Here is a 19,462-nt window from a genome sequence, read left to right on the forward strand (position 1 = left end):
CACCAATTGTGCAAGTTCTCCCACTTAAAAAGATGAGAGAGGCCTGTAATTTTCATCATAGGTACACTTCAACTATGACAGACAAAATGAGAAAAAAAATCCAGAAAATCACATTGTAGGATTTTTAATTATTTAATTTGCAATTTATGGTGGAAAATAAGTATTAAAAAGTATTAATAAGTAATAAGATCTGAATGAATTAAATATTCTTATGAAATACTTTTTTCTTTACATAGTTGAATGTGCTGACAACAAAATGACACAATTATCAATGGAAATCACATTTATCAACCCATGGAGGTCTGGATTTGGAGTCACACTCAAAATTAAAGTGGAAAACCACACTACAGGCTGATCCAACTTTGATGTAATGTCCTTAAAACAAGTCAAAATGAGGCTCAGTAGTGTGTGTGGCCTCCACATTTTTATTTTTATTTAATTAGGCAAGTCAGTTAAGAACAAATTCTTATTTTCAATGACGGCCTAGTGGCTTAACTGCCTGTTCAGGGGCAGAATTGTACCTTGTCAGCTTGGGGGTTTGAACTTGCAACCTTCCGGTTACTTGTCCAACGCTCTAACCACTAGGCAACACTGCCACCCCACTAGGTACTACGTGCCTGTATGACCTCCCTACAACGCCTGGGCATGCTCCTGATGAGGTGGCGGATGGTCTCCTGAGGGATCTCCTCCCAGACTTGGACTAAAGCATCCGCCAACTCCTGGACAGTCTGTGGTGCATTGGTGGACGGAGCGAGACATGATGTCCCAGATGTGCTCAATTGGATTCAGGTCTGGGGCACGGGCGGGCAAGTCCATAGCATCAATGCCTTCCTCTTGCAGGAACTGCTGACACACTCCAGCCACATGAGGTCTAGCATTGTCTTGCATTAGGAGGAACCCAGGGCCAACCGCACCAGCATATGGTCTCACAAGGGGTCTGAGGATCTCATCTCGGTACCTAATGGCAGTCAGGCTACCTCTGGCGAGCACATGGAGGGCGGTACGGCCCCCCAAAGAAATGCCACCCCACACCATGATTGACCCACCGCCAAACCGGTCATGCTGGAGGATGTTGCAGGCAGCAGAACGTTCTCCACGGCGTCTCCAGACTCTGTCACATCTGTCACATGTGCTCAGTGTGAACCTGCTTTCATCTGCCCTCATACCATCCTCATGGAGTCTGTTTCTGACCGTTTGAGCAGACACATGCACATTTGTGGCCTGCTGGAGGTCATTCTGCAGGGCTCTGGCAGTGCTCCTCCTGCTCCTCCTTGCACAAAGGCGGAGGTAGCGGTCCTGCTGCTGGGTTGTTGCCCTCCTACGGCCTCCTCCACGTCTCCTGATGTACTGGCCTGTCTCCTGGTAGCGCCTCCGTGCTCTGGACACTACGCTGACAGGCACAGCAAACCTTCTTGCCACAGCTCGCATTGATGTGTCATCCTGGATGAGCTGCACTACCTGAGCCACTTGTGTGGGTTGTAGACTCCGTCTCATGCTACCACTAGAGTGAAAGCCCCGCCAGCATTCAAAAGTGACCAAAACATCAGCCAGGAAGCATAGGAACTGAGAAGTGGTCTGTGGTCACCACCTGCAGAACCACTCCTTTATTGGGGGTGTCTTGCTAATGGCCTATTTCCACCTGTTGTCTATTCCATTTGCACAACAGCATGTGAAATTTATTGTCAATCAGTGTTGCTTCCTCAGTGGACAGTTTAATTTCACAGAAATGTGATTGACTTGGAGTTACATTGTGTTGTTTAAGTGTTCCCTTTATTTTTTTGAGCAGTGTATATATAGCTAGCATCCCTGATCTCCTTAAAGGCCCAATGCAGTCAAAAACGTGAATATCTTGTATTTTACATATATTTCTACACTGTGAGGTTGGAATAATACTATGAAAATGATAATGCCCTTTTAGTGTACGAGCTGTTTGAAAAGACAGCCTGAAATTTCATCCTGTTTTGGTGGGATGGAGTTTTGGCCTGCTTGGTGACATCGCCAGGTGGTAAATTAGTTAGTAGACCAATAAAAAAGAGTTCCGTTCCTCTCTGCCAATAACAGCTAATTTTCCATTTTCCCCTCCCTACTCAGATCACTCCCAGACAATCCTAGCAAAATTCTTGCTTGAGAAATTGTTCTTTGCTAAGAAGCTATTTTTGTTTATTTTCAAACATTCTAATTGAAAACACTCACAGTAAGGTAATTCATTATTACACAGAAATTATTTGATATTGAGATAAAAATGGCTGCATTGGGCATTTAATTATAGGTTAAAATAGGTCAGGATTGGAAGGCACCTGGGATTTGTAGTACTGCCATCAGCTGGGGGCTCCTTCTGTGTATTCTACTAATATTCCTGCTTGATCACTGATCAACATCACTGCTTTTCTGCAGGAGTCAGCTGCAGAAAACATTAACCATCATAAAAAAAAGGTTTGTTTCCCAGAGACAGATTAAGCCTAATCCTGGACTAAAGAGCATTCTCAATTGAGAATCCTAATTCAAAACCCTAATAAATCTAGGACTAGGCTTAATCTGTGTTTGGGAAATCGGCCCTTAAAGTTGCACCACATTGTCATGCCATCTTCTTTTCATCTTCTTATGCATCAGATATGCAAACGTTTTCAGGGCCAAACATGGGAGAAAATAGGATTTATTTGTATTTGCTCCCACGAACAATGTACTTTAGCATTTTCTCAGCATCAGTGACATTATTGTATATTTGGATGAACAGACTGACATCAACCCCTTGGCATGTGTCTGGTGGAGATATGACACAGATAGCTTTCTGGTGTACACATTGTTGTTGTGTTTGGTGGAGTAGGCCCATGTTGCATGCCAGTGAATGTCTCCCTGTGGGCAATGAATGCACACATCTCAAAATGCTGATAATATCCAAAACAATAAAACAGCCACAGTCTGGAGTGAGTCAAATTATAGAAAAATGTACTGCTCTTGATGTATACATGGGAAGCTTACCCACATAAGGTCAATTGTGTTATTTTGGGGTCGGGTGGGGGGGTTGAGGAGGGTTTTTCTATTCCTCCTCTGTGTGAACACCATGTACCCCTCCAAAGTGTTGTGCCAAACGTCTGGGACCGTCAAGTTTGCAATTCCCGTGGGACTTCAATCCCAGCTTGTACTCCCCCTCCCCATTTCCTCTGCCCTTTGGAAGAATTCCACGCAACACTTGCTTTTCATGAGAATACTCCTGTCTGCGTATGGTAGAGACAACTTTGCTCCTTCACGCCACAGTGGCTGTTCAAGAAACTTCAAAACAAAGCTCTGACTTCCTTTGGAAATAACACAGTGAAACGTCCAGTCCTCTTTAGCAGGCTTCTTCCCCTTGACTCACTACTTTATAGGTTGATGCTTTGAAGTACTAAAATAGGTTATTATGCAGTGATCTATTATGGGTGTTCAGGAACAAATGTTTTACTTTTTTTTACTGCCATGAAGCATATGGTTTGTTTTAGCGCCTGCATTTCTTTTAAGGTTCTTATGAACTGATAGTCTGAGAAAGTACTATCTATAACAGGGAAAGAGGATGTAGGTGTCTCTCTACTCTGACTCAACTGGCGTTATCATCTACAATACAACCAAGACAGGCGGCACTGATTTAGGGTGATTAAGAAAACAACCGTGTTGTCAATTAATAAGGCCTTCGTCCTCCCTATGCCACCAACATTCAACATCTCACAATTGTGTTGTGATTTAAAGCACACAAACTCAGAATCCATCTTTGGAACAGGAGAAAGATTTATTCCAACTGTCTAAAAGTCGCCTGTAGTGTCCTTGAGTCGGCACCCAAACTCCAACATGCCCCTGTGCTCCCAATGTTTTTCAGGGTAAACTTTGGCATGAGAAATTGTGAAAAGGCCCTCTGGGTTCTCACTGTGTGAACTTGCTGCCCCACTCACTGTGAAGTATTGTCCCCTCCATCCCATTGAGATTTGGTCACATTCAATGAGCCGTGAGCTCTGTTTATTTATCTTACTGCTCAGTTGTAATGTTTCCCAGGTTCACTTTTAGTAGTGTATGTTTGTTTGTGTATGTATGTGACTTGTATCGAAACAGGTTTAGTACATACATCCTCCATTAGGTTCAAAATGTTCCAGCCCAATTGACCATCTACCAATCATTGATAAGTAGCTATCCGCCCAAGTTTGGCAGTGTAGTGTTTAGTCCCTTCCTCTCTTTCTTTGTTGTTGACTATTTTGGTTTGTTTGCTCTAGCGTGCCCTTATCCATGACCCACGAATCCACCCTGGCCCTGTCGTGGGGGGACAGAAAGAATGATGGGAAAGGGAGGAGACAGGGATGGTTGGCCTTCTTTAAAGGGAAGTGTGTGTGTGTGTGTGTGTGTGTGTGTGTGTGTGTGTGTGTGTGTGTGTGTGTGTGTGTGTGTGTGTGTGTGTGTGTGTGTGTGTGTGTGTGTGTGTGTGTGTGTGTGTGTGTGAAAGTGTGAGAGTGGGTGGGAAAGAAAAAAGAGAGAGGGAGAAGTGACAGAGGGTGACTGGCTGTCTAACCGCCTGTGTGTACAGTAGCGTGGAGGACGGCTACTTTTTCAGCATCCTTCCTTCACCCTCTGCTATTTTCATCTGCCTCGCCCCCTCCTGTTTTATCATTTATTGTTATGTGTTTCACAGGCCTATACACCCAATGAAAAAAGTATGTGGAAAAAGTGACCACAAATTAATTTTACAAGTCCATTCAATAAAGCATTCTATGATAAATGTTTGTCTCCTTGTTTTATTTTACAGAAATCTTTTAGTTGCCCGTCAACAAGACTGTCTGTCTTTTTACGACACGTTTTAAATTAGACTGGAAAGAATTGAAATACATCAGTACCAACACATAAGCATTTGGTGGCCATTCTCCTTCCTTACCCATTTCTATTGATGCAAAAGTGTCCAGCAGTTTTTCACTATGAGTTTATAACCATTTCTGACTTGCACATCCTACTCTAAACTGGGTAGACAGTTGCAGTTGATTTGTGAGGGATTGAGTCAGGGTTACTGCTGCTTCACACTCTGACACTGAGTAGAACTTGACTGCCTGACTATTTAATCTCCTTCCCGCTTTGAGTCATCCTTTCCAAATGGAGCTTCTCAGCCCAATTTCCCACCCCCCTGAGTTTAGCTGAAGCACCCGAAGTCGTCAATAATGGAAACCACATGACATGAACAGACACACTTCCCAGGATTCCTGCTTGTGAGGTCACTCTGTTGCTCAGCTGTCCATTGTCCATGACTTTCACTGCCCAAATTTGCTCAATTTAATACTGTATGATTGTCAGTGTTCTCTGATCAACAATGGAGCCCTTGATGGATTTAGGTAGCCATCTGAGACTTTCTACAGGGTCGTGAGGGGAACCAAGATTGGGAGGGGTCATTGTAGCTGAGACCAGGCCCACAGAGCCCTATTCAGCTCTGTGCTGTGAGAGCTGGCCAGCTGTTGAACCCACACAGCAAGAAAGGACTGCAGCATATGATAAACCCAGCAGCACAGGCAGAGAAGGTCCACAGCAGACCAGACAGATTAAAGGCAGGGTCGGGGTGGAGGTGGAGGGTGGAGTGACAGGACCCTCACAACCTTTGAGGGGGTCCTCTTGACTTTACCCCACCCTGTCTGTGTCCCCAATTACTCAACCGTTTTCATAACTATCTCCCGTTTTGTAGTGCTTGTCCTCTCTTTGATCTATCCACATTTACTATCAGTCTATTGCCCTGGCCTGTGTCATTTCTTATCTTGTGTAGAGATTCTCTCAGCACTTCAAAGGCTGGAATTGTAGTATGGTGTGTGTGTGTGCGTGTGTTGGAACCTGTAAACAATTCCACTCTCAAGTTCTTGGGTTTAACTTTAATGAGCATTTAAACTACAAGACCATAAAAGTTAAATGAAGATTTATTTTGTAGAATGTTTTGCGGTTGTTCTGCCTGCAAGTAATTTTACAGTGTGAAGTCAATTCAGTGAAAAAAATGTCTGTCTTGCAGAGCCGCCCAAAGGGCAATACTGAACGTGAAACAAATATTTCTAATCTACCTTTCACGCATAATGCAAGGACCGTAAATCAGTTATTGCTCTGTTGTCCGTATGACTCCTGAAGACCTAACGTTTCAGACTGGTCTCAGAGCAATACGTATTATATTTTATTAAAATGAAAGGAGGGAATTTGGTCCGGGTGGATGGGCATATAATGCAAATGTCTAGCATTCCAAAGGTTGTGTGTTGGAATCTCCTCACTGACAACTTTAGCATTTTAGGTCATAGGGTAACTTTTCAAATACTTACTACTTTTTTTAGCTTCTTTGCAACTACTTAGCATGTTAGCTAACCCTTCCCCCCAACCAAACCTTAACCTTTTAACCTAACCTCTAATCTTAACCCTAACTTTAACCCCTGACCTAATGTAGCATATCACACTGAAGCAGTCGAAGGCAGCATATCATACTAAAGCAGTAGAACTTAATATATCATACTACACTGAACAGAAATATAATTGTGTCCAAATTGTTGTGCATGGGGCCATCAGATAAAGTCTGGGGAACAGTGCTGTCACATCACCTTCAGAGTTAACCATCGAGCCATTGGATGATTCATTATCTGGCGGGACAGTAGGCCTGCCTAGGAACTTCTTGGCCATCATGACAGTTCCCCAGAGATGGGAAAAGCAATGACAGATCCATTTTAAATGCTGACTTTCACAATATCACATACTCAAAACCAGGGTCGCAACATTCACCAGATTCTGAAATTGCATTCCCCCCCCCCCCAATTTTATCATTGGAATGTGATACAAATGAGGCAATGGTGTGCTTTAGGACCATGAGGATGCTTCCGAACAGTTAGGTATGCTGTTTAGACTGGATAAAAAATGTAATAGAAAATAATGTCCCCCCCACTCCTAAAGCCAAAGTTGCGCCCTTGCTCAAAACTATTAGGCCTATGCTTAATTGATTGACCCATATGCAGAATGTGCACATCAACTGTGTTTGTGCTTCACTGAACTTTAAAAACGGCTGTTTTATGCTTAGCCAAACATTTAATAATCTGTGTGATGAATTTACTTTCAAATTGTTTTTGAATAATCTGTTGCTGCTTGCTATTTAGCCTACAATACATTACCATGAGTTAATTGCGTCCAAGAGCGCGCCTCCCAGGATCCCTTTCACTTTCTTCATTCACACCCATCACGTCCCCTCCCTTCTCTTGCGAGGATCCTCGACTCCAGAAACAGTTCGCAGTAAGAGGTTTACCTGTTCTTATACTAACGAGAGAAGCTGACGCCTTAACGGTGGACTATAGACAGCTCCGTGATTATTCCTTGTGGAAATATAGCTATTCATGTACAAGGTAGGCAAGTATTATTTACTTCTGTTAGACTATTATTACGAAATTAAAACAGTTACTTTCCAAGTCTTTTTTGTCACTTGTCCGTCCTGTATCCGAATATCTCTCATCTAAATTATAATAATACATCGGTTCTATTTCACCAGCCTGCATGCCTGCAAATTAGAAAACAGTTTATACCGCTGTTTTTTTTTACTAATACCAAAATCAAAATGTGTTGAAATGGCTTATTCACATGAGATGAGCAGCTTAAATGTGCGTAAATTGGTATCATGGATACAGTTCGAAAAATTCGGAACCACGTTCTGCATCTGATTATGAGGGATCTAATATTTTAAGAAGATTAAAAGCTTATGTATAACAGGGTTTTCCACTAACAAAACTATCCAGTGTGAGCCACGCGACCCTCACAAAATGAGTCGGTGAGAAGGCCACTTTAAAGTCTACTAAAGTTTACTAATGTAGCCTACATCATCCCATTATTTACAGCATTTTATACTATCCATCTGGTATACCCTAATCAATGGCCTCTTGAATAAACTTGAACGGCTACTCCTTCAAGCGTGTGTCCTATATGCCTACGAACGTAAACCGTTTGTGGGCTTATGCATTGCTCTCTTGGAAAAGAATCGCGTTTAAAATAGCCGAGTTGTGTGTGGGGATTAGCAGGTATACAGTGGTAGCCTACCAAATAGTTAACTGGGGGATGTCCGGGAATTGGATGATCTCAGAGCCTAAATATTACATAAGGCTTGTGTCCGTACAACCCACCCACTGGACACAGACGTCAATTCAACGTCTACTCCACGTTGGTTCAACATAATTTCAATGACGTGGAAACAACGTTGATTCAACCAGTGGGCAGGAACAAATGGGTCTGAGTGAGACTCTGTTACTCAAGGTCACAAGAACCTGGGACCTTAATCACGACAATAAATCAGAGCCTGTCTCGCTTTAAGCACATTAACATATGCTAACCATGTGTACGTGACCAATACGATTTGATTTGCATTGGCCATACATTTAGATGCTTAGGTATTACCTCATCAACATTGAACGGATTGAATTCACTGCTGCCATGAGTAAATTATACGGTCTAGGTAGGCTACAGAATATACACAGCAATATGCACAACATAGATGAATGATGCTAAAATTGACAGGGAATACATTTGCGCAATAGCCTGAGTATTCCCATTTCCAAAAACGTCTGGATAATGTCTTACGCCCACTGCAAAATACACTATTACCATTATTTAATAGATTGGGCATTGGGTTATTTTGTTGGTCTGGTTATATTACAAAAACACATTGGTCACCAGAAGAGAGAAAAACTAAGCAAAAGGTCAACCACATTGCGTATGACGCAAAACACATTCTGTTTAGGGGAACTACGTGCCATTAGGATAGCCGAATTACGAATTTCAGGACAAGGAATGATTCACAATTTCTTAATAGCCACTTCCCTTGTTCGACTAGAGATGTAACAAGGAGTGCGGAACTGGCGGTATAATGGTATAACCTGCTGATACACAACGCAAATTGAGACCATATGTGGCGGAAAGAAACTACAAACAGATGTTTGACTTGAATAACTATGTTACATATGTGTCCAGGAAAATAATAACGAAATATATCATTAAAAAAATATATTTTAAAGGCCCATTGCAATCTGAAACGTGATTTTCCTGTGTTTTATATATATTTCCACACTATGAGTTTGGAAATACACTTAGAAATTGTGAAAAGGATGATAATGCCATTTTAGTGTAATACCTGTTTGAAAAGATAACGTGAAATTTCAGCCTGTTTTGGCTGAAAGGCTTGTGTCTGTACAACCCACCCACTGGACACAGACAATAAATCACGACCACCCACTCCCCCCTTTGCTGCACCAGGCGTAAATGAGTTAGTTGACCAATAAGAATGTGAGTTCCAAACCTCTTTGCCAATTACAGCTAGTTTTCAGTTTCCCCCTCTCCACTCAGCCCACTCCCCAAATTCTTTTTGGGGAAATTGGTCTTTGCTAAGAAGCTATTTCTATTTATTTCTTACCATTTTAATTGAACACAAATCACTGTAAGATACTTCATTGTTACCCAGAAATTATTTGACATTGCGATTTTTTTTAAATGGCTGCATTCAACCTTTAAATATCACCATTAATATTTGAATTAACAAGCTATATTTAGGAATATCTGTCACTTCACAGTTGTGATGAGTAAATCAACATTTTTGTCAGTTTTCATCCAACTGTCTTATCAGTTAGTGTGTGTGTGTACGTGTGTGTGTGTGTGTGTGTGACTGTATGTGTTTGTGAGTGTGTGTGTGTGTGTGTTTGATAAAATTTCCTCTGTGATGGAATTAGGGTAAGTCTGTCACCATAAATAGGTGAGGAACAGGACCTGAATAAAAACCCTAGGGCTCCTGAGTGGCAGTCTGAGGCACTGCATCTCAGTGCAAGAGGAGTCCCTTCAGTCCCTGGTTCAAATTCAGGCTGAATCACATCCGGTTGTGATTGGGAGTCCCATAGAGAGGTGCACAATTTGGCCGGGGAAGACTGGCATTGTAAATAAGCATTTGTCCTTAACTGACTTACCTAGTTAAATAAAGAGTGGAGCAGGACATCATTGTCATGCAGTGCAAGGACTGTCAGAATGAATGGGCCAGCCCAGCACTTTATCCCTATTGTGTTTGACAACCGGCATGTTTATAGATTCACTTCCCTGCATGCAATCTGAAAGACACATAATGTGGAGATATACGGGTGAAATATTGTTTACTTCCAACTCAAGAAGGAGAATTCAATCTCTCTGTCTCAGAGAATAGCGGGCTGTTTGTATCTTATCTGATGGTGTGTCGCAGAAATGGTATAGTACTTTCACGATCAGCCCCCATCTGATTTCTCTACACAGTGACACAATACCTTGTCACTATGTGGCCAATGACTCTGCAGTCAATTAACACTGTGAAAATCATCACCAACAAGTCTCAACACCTCTCCTCTTACAAAGATCTCAAGCAGCTTTATATGTGAAGCTAGCGTGTTAAAATTCACATGACGGTTAGAGATGCCAGGAGTCGACTGACTGCAGTAGAAAATGTGTAACATTTCAACACATATCAAATGAGACAATAGTACTATAAGTCATACAGGATATGATTCATACACAAATCCCCTCAATTCTTATTAGACATTCACATTGTTTTAACTTTTAAACACGTGACTCCTGATGAAGAAGGTTTTCAGAAGGCGTAAAGTCCTAGAATTGGTGGGGATTCCATTAACTGAGATAATTAAAGATAATGTCATCAGCTGAATGCAGTAAGCAGTATCATCAGTGAGTCAGCTCAGAGCACAGCCACGAACTGCACTAAGTGACCAAAAGTATGTAGACACCTGCTCGTCGAACATCTCATTCCAAAATCATGGATATTAATATGGAGTTGATCCCCCCTTTGCTGCTATAACAGACCCACTCTTCTGGGAAGGATTTCCATTAGATATAGGAACATTGCTGTGGGACTTGCTTCCATTCAGCCACAAGAGAATTAGTGAGGTCGGACACTGACATTGGGAGGTTAGGCCTTGCTCGCAGTCGGCGTTCCAATTCATCCCAAAGGTATTCGATGGGGTTGAGGTCAGGGCTCTGTGCAGGCCAGTTACGTTATTCCACACCGATCTCAACAAACCCTTTCTGTATGGACCTCGATTTGTGCACAAGGACATTGTCATGCTGAAACAGGAAAGGGCCTTCCCCAAACTGTTGCCATAAAGTTGGAATCACAGAATCATCTAAAATGTCATTTTATACTGTAGCATTAGGATTTCCCTTCACTGTAACTAAGGGCCCTAGCCCGAAATATGATAAACAGTCCCCAACCATTATTCCTTCCCCACCAAACTTTACAGTAGTATTTCCTGGCATCGGCCAAACCCAGATTCGTCCGTCGGACTGCCAGATGGTGAAGCTCGATTCATCACTCCAGAGAACACGTTTGCACTGCTTCGGAGTCCAATTACGGCGAGCTTTACACCAGGGCATTACACATTGTGATCTTAGGCTTGTGTGCGGCTGCTCTGACATGGAAACCCATTTCATGAAGCTCCCGACGAACAGTTTAGCACTCGGCGGCCCGGTTCTGTGAGCTTGTGTGTTCTACCACATCGCGGCTGAGCCGTTGTTGCTCATAGACGTTTCCACTTCACAATAACAGCAATTACAGTTGACATGGACAGCTCGAGCAGAGCAGAAATTTGATTGACTTGTTGGAAACGTGGCATCCTATGACGGTTCCACATTGAAAGTCACTGAGCTCTTCGGTAACGCTATTTGACTGCAGATGTTTGTCTATGGAGATTGCATGCCTGTGTGCTCGATTTTATACACCTGTAAGCAACTGGTGTGGCTATAATAGGCGCAACCATTTTTAAAGCGGTGTCCACATACTTTTGTATCTACAGTGCATTCGGAAAATATTCAGACCCCTTGACTTTTTCCACATTTTGTTACAGCCTTATTCTGAAATTGATTAAATAAAATAATTTCCTCAGCAATCTATGCACAATACCCCATAATGACAACGCAAAAACAGGTTTTAGGAAATTTGAACAAATGTATTATAAACAAAAAAACAGAAATACCTTATTTATGTAAGTATTCAGACCCTTTGCTATGAGACTCGAAATTGAGCCCAGGTGCATCCTGTTAACTTGATCATCCTTGAGATGTTTCTACAACTTGACTGGAGTCCACCTGTGGTCAATTCTATTGATTGGACATGATTTGGAAAAGCACACACCTGTCTATAAAGGTCCCACAGTTGACAGTGCATGTCAGGGCAAAAACCAAAGGCATGAGGTTGAAGGAATTGTCCATAGAGCTCCGAGACAGGATATTAAAAATGTATTTATCCTTTATTTAACTAGGCAAGTCAGTTAATAACAAATTCTTATTTACAATGCCGGCCTACCCTGGATAACACTGGGCACCGCCCTATGGGACTCCCAATCACAGCCGGATGTGATGCAGCCTGGATTCAAACCAGGTACTGCAGTGATGCCTCTTGCACTGAGATGCAGTGTCTTAGACAACTGCGCCACTCGGGAGCCCTCAATTTCCTCAATTTAGTTGAGGTACAGATCTGGAGAAGATAGCATTGAAGGTCCCCAAGAATACAGTGACCTCCATCATTCGTAAATGGAAGAAGTTTGGAACCACCAAGACTCGTCCTAGAGCTGGCCGCACAGCAAAACTGAGCAATCAGGGGAGAAGGGCCTTGGTCAGGGAGGAAATCAAGAATCCAATGTTCACTCTGACAGGGCTCTAGGGATCTTGTGTGGAGATGGGAGAACCTTCAAGAAGAGACCTGAAAATAGCTGTGAGCGACACTCCCCATCCAACCTGACAGAGTTTGAGAGGATCTGTAGAGAAGAATGGGAGTAACTCCCCAAATACAGGTGTGCCAAGCTTGTAGCGTCATACTCAAAGCTGTAATCGCTGCCAAAGGTGCATCAACAAAGTACAGAGTCAAGGGTTTGAATACTTTAGGTAAATGTGATATCTGTTCATTTAATTTTTATAAATTAGCAAAAATGTCTAGAATTGTTTTTCACTTTGTCATTATGGGGTATTGTGTGTAGATTGATGAGGAAAAAAACAATTTCATACATTTTAGAATATGGCTGTAACGTAACAAAATGTGGAAATAAGGATGCTATGCAAAAGCCAACAGATCATCATGATCGTGTTTTTTTTATGCCTGTTATCCAAATGGACTTTGAAGAAAAAGTCTGCAGTTAACGTGCATTTAAATGTGTATGTAAATGTAAAGTGTTAGTTTTGTATGTAAAGTGTTAGTTTTGTACGATAATCTCTCTTGCTCCCTCAGTATGTACACAGCTGTATAATACGCAATGTTTGTCTCAGCAACGGAACCACAAAGAGGCCCTGATAACAGGTTACCACACAGGGAGACGCACACAAAATGTTTTGAACAAACAACTTCCTTGGCAAATTGTGTTTCCACAAAAGTCTAGCAAGTCTTTGGAATGTGCAATGATTTCCTGAGGGTGTATGATTTAATGTGTGATTCACTGCAAAACCCCACACAAACCTCAAATCAGCACACATCATCTGCCATGTTAAACTAAAGGCATTTTGTGTGGTTTTAGCCATTCTTGAAGTGTTTCCCCTTATATTTTCTGTCCTCTGGCTCCAAGGGTGTAAATCTTTCTCTGTCTTTCTCTCTGTGTCTCCACAGACCTCCAAGCCTAGCGTTTTGATGCCACATTCCCAAAGCAACTGAGCCTCATCAGAGAATCAGCAGACATAAAGGCAGCCAAAGGATTCTTCATCTTCAGAGAGGCCAAAAGATAAGGAAGAAGGGAGGCTTTGAAGCTGGAACACCCACCACCCGTACTGAATAATGGTGACTTTTTGAGAGTGTGTTGATCTCCGGTCAAGGCCTACATGCCACTGTGATCACCAGGAAGTGGACAAAGTAAGGACAAGGATAAACAATAAAAATCACTTTTGTCTGGCATATCATTAAAAGGAGGTGCAAATCTTATCACTGAGAGACGATCCCCTCACACACTGAATTCTGGGAAACAGAATGCCAGCCAAGACGCCCATGTACTTAAAGACTACCACACCAAAGTGGGGGAAGAAGCTCAAGCTGCGAGACGTCTTGTCCAGCGACATGATTAGCCCCCCGCTAGGGGACATTCGCCACAGTGCCCATGTTGGGCCGGAGGGGGAGGGCGACATGTTCGGAGACGTGGGCTTTTTGCAGGGCAAGATGGACATGTTGCCCTCCCTGAACGGCTTACCACGGTCCCACAGTATGGAGAGGCATCTGGAAGAGGCCTACCCCATGAACGACAAAGGATCCAACCACTCTTGTAACAACCACCGCAACCCCTACCACCACTCCACCAGCATGCTGAAGAGCACCATCTCCATGCCTGTGTTCATCGCCCATGAGCAGGCCCCGCCCAAGCCACCTCGACTTCACCTGGAGGACTCAACCCCCCCGTCCCAGCAGCAACAGTACCAACCTCAGCCAAACAACCATAACCAAAACCAGCAGAAGCATTACTCTATTTCTGTGTGTGACCAAGGTGTCGGCTGCTACATGGACCCCTGCCACAACCTTAGCTACTCTGCCTCCTTCAGGCACATGGTGCCCTCCTCCGGCTCCTTCTCAGAGGTTTCCTCAGAGGACTCCATGTCAGAGAGCTGTGGCCCCCTGGACCCTCGGAGGGGGCTGAGCCTGGATTCAGACGCTGGCCTGAGTAATGAGGACCTGGGAAGCGAGCGGAGTGAGTCGCCCACCGTGTGCCCTAGGTTCTCTCCCGGTGTCTCCCGCTCAGAGTCCCTGATGGGCTTGGATCTGGACCTGGGGCCGTCCATCCTGGAGGACGTGCTGAGGATCATGGACCGCTACAAGAGCATTGATGACCGCTGTGAGTTGTGAGCAGAGGGAGGAAAGGGGCTTAGACACCTCTGTGCAGAGAGGTATCTGGGACACTTTTATTGCAATTCTACATATAGCCTAATGATGATTGGGCTGGTCCAACAAACAGACAGAGACAGAGGATAGTGCCAGAACTGACGGACACAAACGCTGGGACTGTGGGACTATATAATATCCAGACTGGATACACAGCAGCTTCAGAACCAACCATTTGTCTTTTGATATTCAGATTCACAATGGTGGAGAGACAATAATTTCTCCCACCTAAATGCTGTCTACATTTTCGCAGACTATCATTTTACATGTTTTTCAGCATTTCACTATTGTTAGGGTACATAAATCATACTTCACTAACTCCTTAAGTAAGCGCTGTGGTTTTCTGATAGGATGAAACGTAGTTGCCTCAAAATACAATTCATGTGCTTTTGATATTCTTACAGGCACACATTTTTTAAAGGTCTGTGTGTACCTCTGTGAGGAATTTGACTGTTTTATGTCAGTACAACACTGAATGGAGTATTCTATGTATTAGGTTGCCATCTAGTGGCAGATGTAATGACATCCAAAATGCAACCATTCCAGCAGGGCAAAAACTGAGGTCAAAATGTTTTTTGTGTGCATTAGAATCAAAGTATGAGAAATGTGCAGCTTCTTCAAAATCCTTTAATTATAGTGGGATGACCAGAGAAAGTTCATATTTTGTAACAGCGGTGCAATTTCTGGAATTGCATCAAATCCCTCAGCATTTTATTATATTGTATTCATATATTAGTGTATTTCAAATTGTTATGTACTGTATATTACTGTAATGTATTAAATCAATATGTACATTAGATGCTGTACCATCCCTTTTTTTATATATAGTACCAGTCAAAATTTACTAATTCAAGTGTTTTTCTTTATTTTTACTATTTTCTACATAGTAAAATAATAATGAAGACATCAACACTATGAAACACATATGGAATCATGTAGTAACCAAAAAAGTGTTAAACAAATCATAATATATTTTATATTTTATGTTCTTCAAAGTAACCACCCTTGATGACAGCTTTGCACACTCTTGGCATTCTCTCAACCAGATTCATGAGGAATGCTTTTCCAACAGTCTTGGAGGAGTTCCCACATATGCTGAACACTTGTTGGCTGCTTTTCCTTTACTCTGTGGTCCAACTCATCCCAAACCATCTCAATTGGGTTGAGGTCAGGGGATTGTGGAGACCAGGTCATCACTCTCCTCCTTGGTCAAATAGCCCTTACACAGCCTGGAGGTGTGTTTTGGGTCATTGTCCTGTTGAAAAACAAATTACAGTCCCACAAAGCTCAAACTAGATGGGATGGTGTATCGCTGCAGAATGCTGTGTTAGCCATGCTGGTTAAGTGTGCCTTGAATTCTAAATAAATTACAGACAGTGTCACCAGCAAAGCACTTCACGGTGGGAACCACACATGCGGAGATCTTCCGTTCATCTACTCCGTGTCCGACGGTTGGAACCAAAAATCTCACATTTGGACTCATCAGATCAAAGGACAGATTTCCACCAGTCTAATGTCCATTGCTTGTATTTCTTGTCCCAAACAAGTCTCTTCTTCTTATTGGTGTCCTTTAGTAGTGATCAGGCCCTACACCCAAACAAGGGCACTGCGTTCATCCACCTCTGGCCTGCTCGCCTCCCTACCACTGAGGAAGTACAGTTCCCGCTCAGCCCAGTCAAAACTGTTCGCTGCTCTGGCCCCCCAATGGTGGAACAAACTCCCTCACGACGCCAGGACAGCGGAGTCAATCACCGCCTTCCGGAGACACCTGAAACCCCACCTCTTTAAGGAATACCTAGGATAGGATAAAGTAATCCTTCTCACCCCCCCTTAAATGATTTAGATGCACTATTGTAAAGTGGCTGTTCCACTGGATGTCATAAGGTGAATTCACCAATTTGTAAGTCGCTCTGGATAAGAGCGTCTGCCAAATGACTTAAAAATGTAAATGTAGTGGTTTCTTTGCAGCAAATCAACCTTGAAGGCCTGATTCATGCAGTCTCCTCTGAACAGTTGATGTTGAGATGTGTCTGTTACTTGAACTCTGAAAAAAGTATTTAGGCTGTAATCTGAGGTGAAGTTAACTCTAATGAATTTATCCTCTGCAGCAGAGATAACTCTGAATCTTCCTTTCCTGTGGCAGTCATCATGAGATTCAGTTTCATCATGTTGCTTGATAGTTTTTGCAACTGCGCTTGAAGAAAGTTCTTGAAATTTCCCGGATTGACTGACCTTCATGTCTTAACGTAATGATGGACTGTCATTTCTCTTTGCTTATTTGAGCTGGACTTGGTATTTTACCAAATAGGGCTATCTTCTGTATACCACCGTACCTTGTCACAACACAACTGATAGGCTCAAACACATTAAGAAGGAAAGAAATTCCACAAATTAACTTTTAACAAAGCACACCTGTTAATTGGGGTCCAGAGTGGTGCAGCAGTCTAAGGCACTGCATCTCAGTACTAGAGGTGTCACAACAGACCCTGGTTCAATTCCAGAAGGTATCACAAGTGGCTGTGACTGGTAGTCCTATAGGATGGCGCATAATTGGCCCAGTGTTGGCTGGAGTAGGCCATCATTGTAAATAGGAATTTGTTCTTAACTGACTTGCCAAATAAAATCATTGAAATGCATTCCAGGTGACTACCTCATGAAGCTGGTTGAGAGAATACCAAGAGTGTGCAAAGCTGTCATCAAGGCAAAGGGTGGCTACTTTGAAGAATCTCAAATATATTTTTATTTGTGTATCACTTTTTTGGTTACTACATGATTCCATATGTATTAGTTCATAGTTTGGATGTCTTCACTATTATTCGACAATGTAGAAAATAGTAAAAATAAAGAAAAACCCTTGAATGAGTAGGTGTGTCTGAACTTTTGACTGGTACTGTATGCATATTTTTACATTCTTCAGAGGCTGTGCATCTCAACCCTAGGCCGGGGACCGAAAGGAGTACACATTCCCACCATCATACACCCAAACCCAAATGAGAGGCTTGATGGATCCCCAGGGCCAGGACCAAGAAACACAGCTCAAAGAAATATCATTCCTTTCTTAAACTGAAAATAAAGCACCATATTATTTTGTATATGAAATTTCCATAAACACATAATAAAGGGCTGATCTGTTCCCATAATTTGCTAAGTGATAACAGAACAGGGAAGATTGTAATTATGTAATGAAAAAATTAGATTTTGTCTTTGAAATGTGTGGGCCTTTATTGTGTTGTCGTTAAATATAATTTCACTAAAAGAGTGGAATCTGTGGAAACTGCAACTTCTGGCTTATCTTTCCAATATTGAGGTCATCCCACCACACCACCTATTGGGGGAGTGTGGGGTAAATTGAACCAAATGGGCAAGTTAACCCACCCTTGTTTCTGAGAAACCATACACAAAATTCATAATTTGACCAAATATTTAGGAAAAGGTCATAATTTCATAGGCCCGGCCTATGTTAAAAGTGTAAAGAAACTAGGTGTGTTAAAATAAACTTATTATGAAAAGACAAAAAGGCAATTGTGTTGAATTGTGTTTGGGAAATAAATATTGACATGGTTTTAAAAAGGTAGTGGTATTTCATTCAGTACAGAAAATTTGTTGGCACGAGCAGCACCGCAAATATTGAGATGAGCAAGATGCAAGACTAAACTCTCACACAGACACACACACTATCTGTACATGTGCATGGGTTCACTTCAAGCTGTTCACAGCGTGGTAGTCAGGGCACCAAAACAGCAGAGTAGTTGAGCCTGGCGCTTAAATGCTTTTAATTGTTGTGGAAATTTACTCATTTTGCATCTACGTCATATCGCTAAGTCTCACTTTAATTTACCATGTACTGGGCTCAACTTACCCCATGTTGTGCCAAGAGACCACTCTTTTTGGAAAAGGTACAGTATGTTTTCAAACTGTAAAGTTTACGTGAATGTTGATTATCTCCAGGGATACAAAGGCCTGAAATATATGTAGATATCTTTGTTAGAAATATTACCATATTTCCCTTGATGGAGTAATTTTTTTTGTCCCATTCTATCATACAACTTGTCAAATGAAAAACATAGTACAGTACCTTTACTACTATTATGACAATACCATCTGCTCATGTTGAATATAAATATAATATTCTGTTCAGGTAAATCTTTGTACTTCAGTTTTCTTTTTGCTTGGTTTTATGACTTTCTCTGAACCTCCCTGGCTGGCTGCATCGCATTAGTGGATACCCACACTGCTCTCAGGCAGGTCTGACGGTTTTGACAAGCAGAAGTATAGTAGCAGGTTAGGAAAATTAAATTGGCAGGTTTAGGACAATTAAAACAAAGTTAGGAAAAGGGTTAACTAAAATGATAAAATTATCCCCGACGCGAGTGGAAAATATCCAGCCACGACCACAATGCAATTGCAAAAACAACCACAACCACAATGCACAACAAATGCAATTCAGGTCAAAATTTAACTCTATATTTGACTAGTTAGGTCTGATTAAAGAAACGGTATGTACATCCATTGAGGAACGCATAAAAACCCAATCAGAGAAGACCAAATGACTAGCTCACAATTCTGCAACCAATCAGAGAAGCAAAGGGTGGG

At 42.2% G+C, this 19,462-nt stretch overlaps 1 protein-coding gene across 2 annotated transcripts; it reads left to right on the top strand.

Annotated features, from left to right (window-relative positions):
* Nucleotides 1-7,202: 7,202 nt before the first annotated feature.
* Nucleotides 7,203-15,666, top strand: LOC135546259 (cdc42 effector protein 2-like). Of its 2 annotated transcripts, none has more exons than XM_064974542.1 (2): nucleotides 7,203-7,355; nucleotides 13,616-15,666. In XM_064974542.1, the coding sequence occupies exon 2, from the start codon at nucleotides 13,970-13,972 to the stop codon at nucleotides 14,831-14,833; it is 864 nt and encodes a 287-aa protein (XP_064830614.1). In that variant the 5' UTR covers nucleotides 7,203-7,355; nucleotides 13,616-13,969; the 3' UTR covers nucleotides 14,834-15,666. The 2 variants fall into 2 exon arrangements, with proteins under 2 accessions (XP_064830614.1, XP_064830615.1); XM_064974543.1 differs by lacking the exon at nucleotides 7,203-7,355 and adding an exon at nucleotides 12,557-12,812.
* Nucleotides 15,667-19,462: the final 3,796 nt, after the last annotated feature.

Source organism: Oncorhynchus masou, chromosome 9 (genome assembly GCF_036934945.1).
Source record: "Oncorhynchus masou masou isolate Uvic2021 chromosome 9, UVic_Omas_1.1, whole genome shotgun sequence".
Lineage (NCBI taxonomy): Eukaryota > Metazoa > Chordata > Actinopteri > Salmoniformes > Salmonidae > Oncorhynchus > Oncorhynchus masou.

Bases quoted from the DNA above. Each gene is read 5' to 3' on its own strand.
- LOC135546259 (XM_064974542.1), top strand. From the start codon at position 13,970: ATGCCAGCCAAGACGCCCATGTACTTAAAGACTACCACACCAAAGTGG.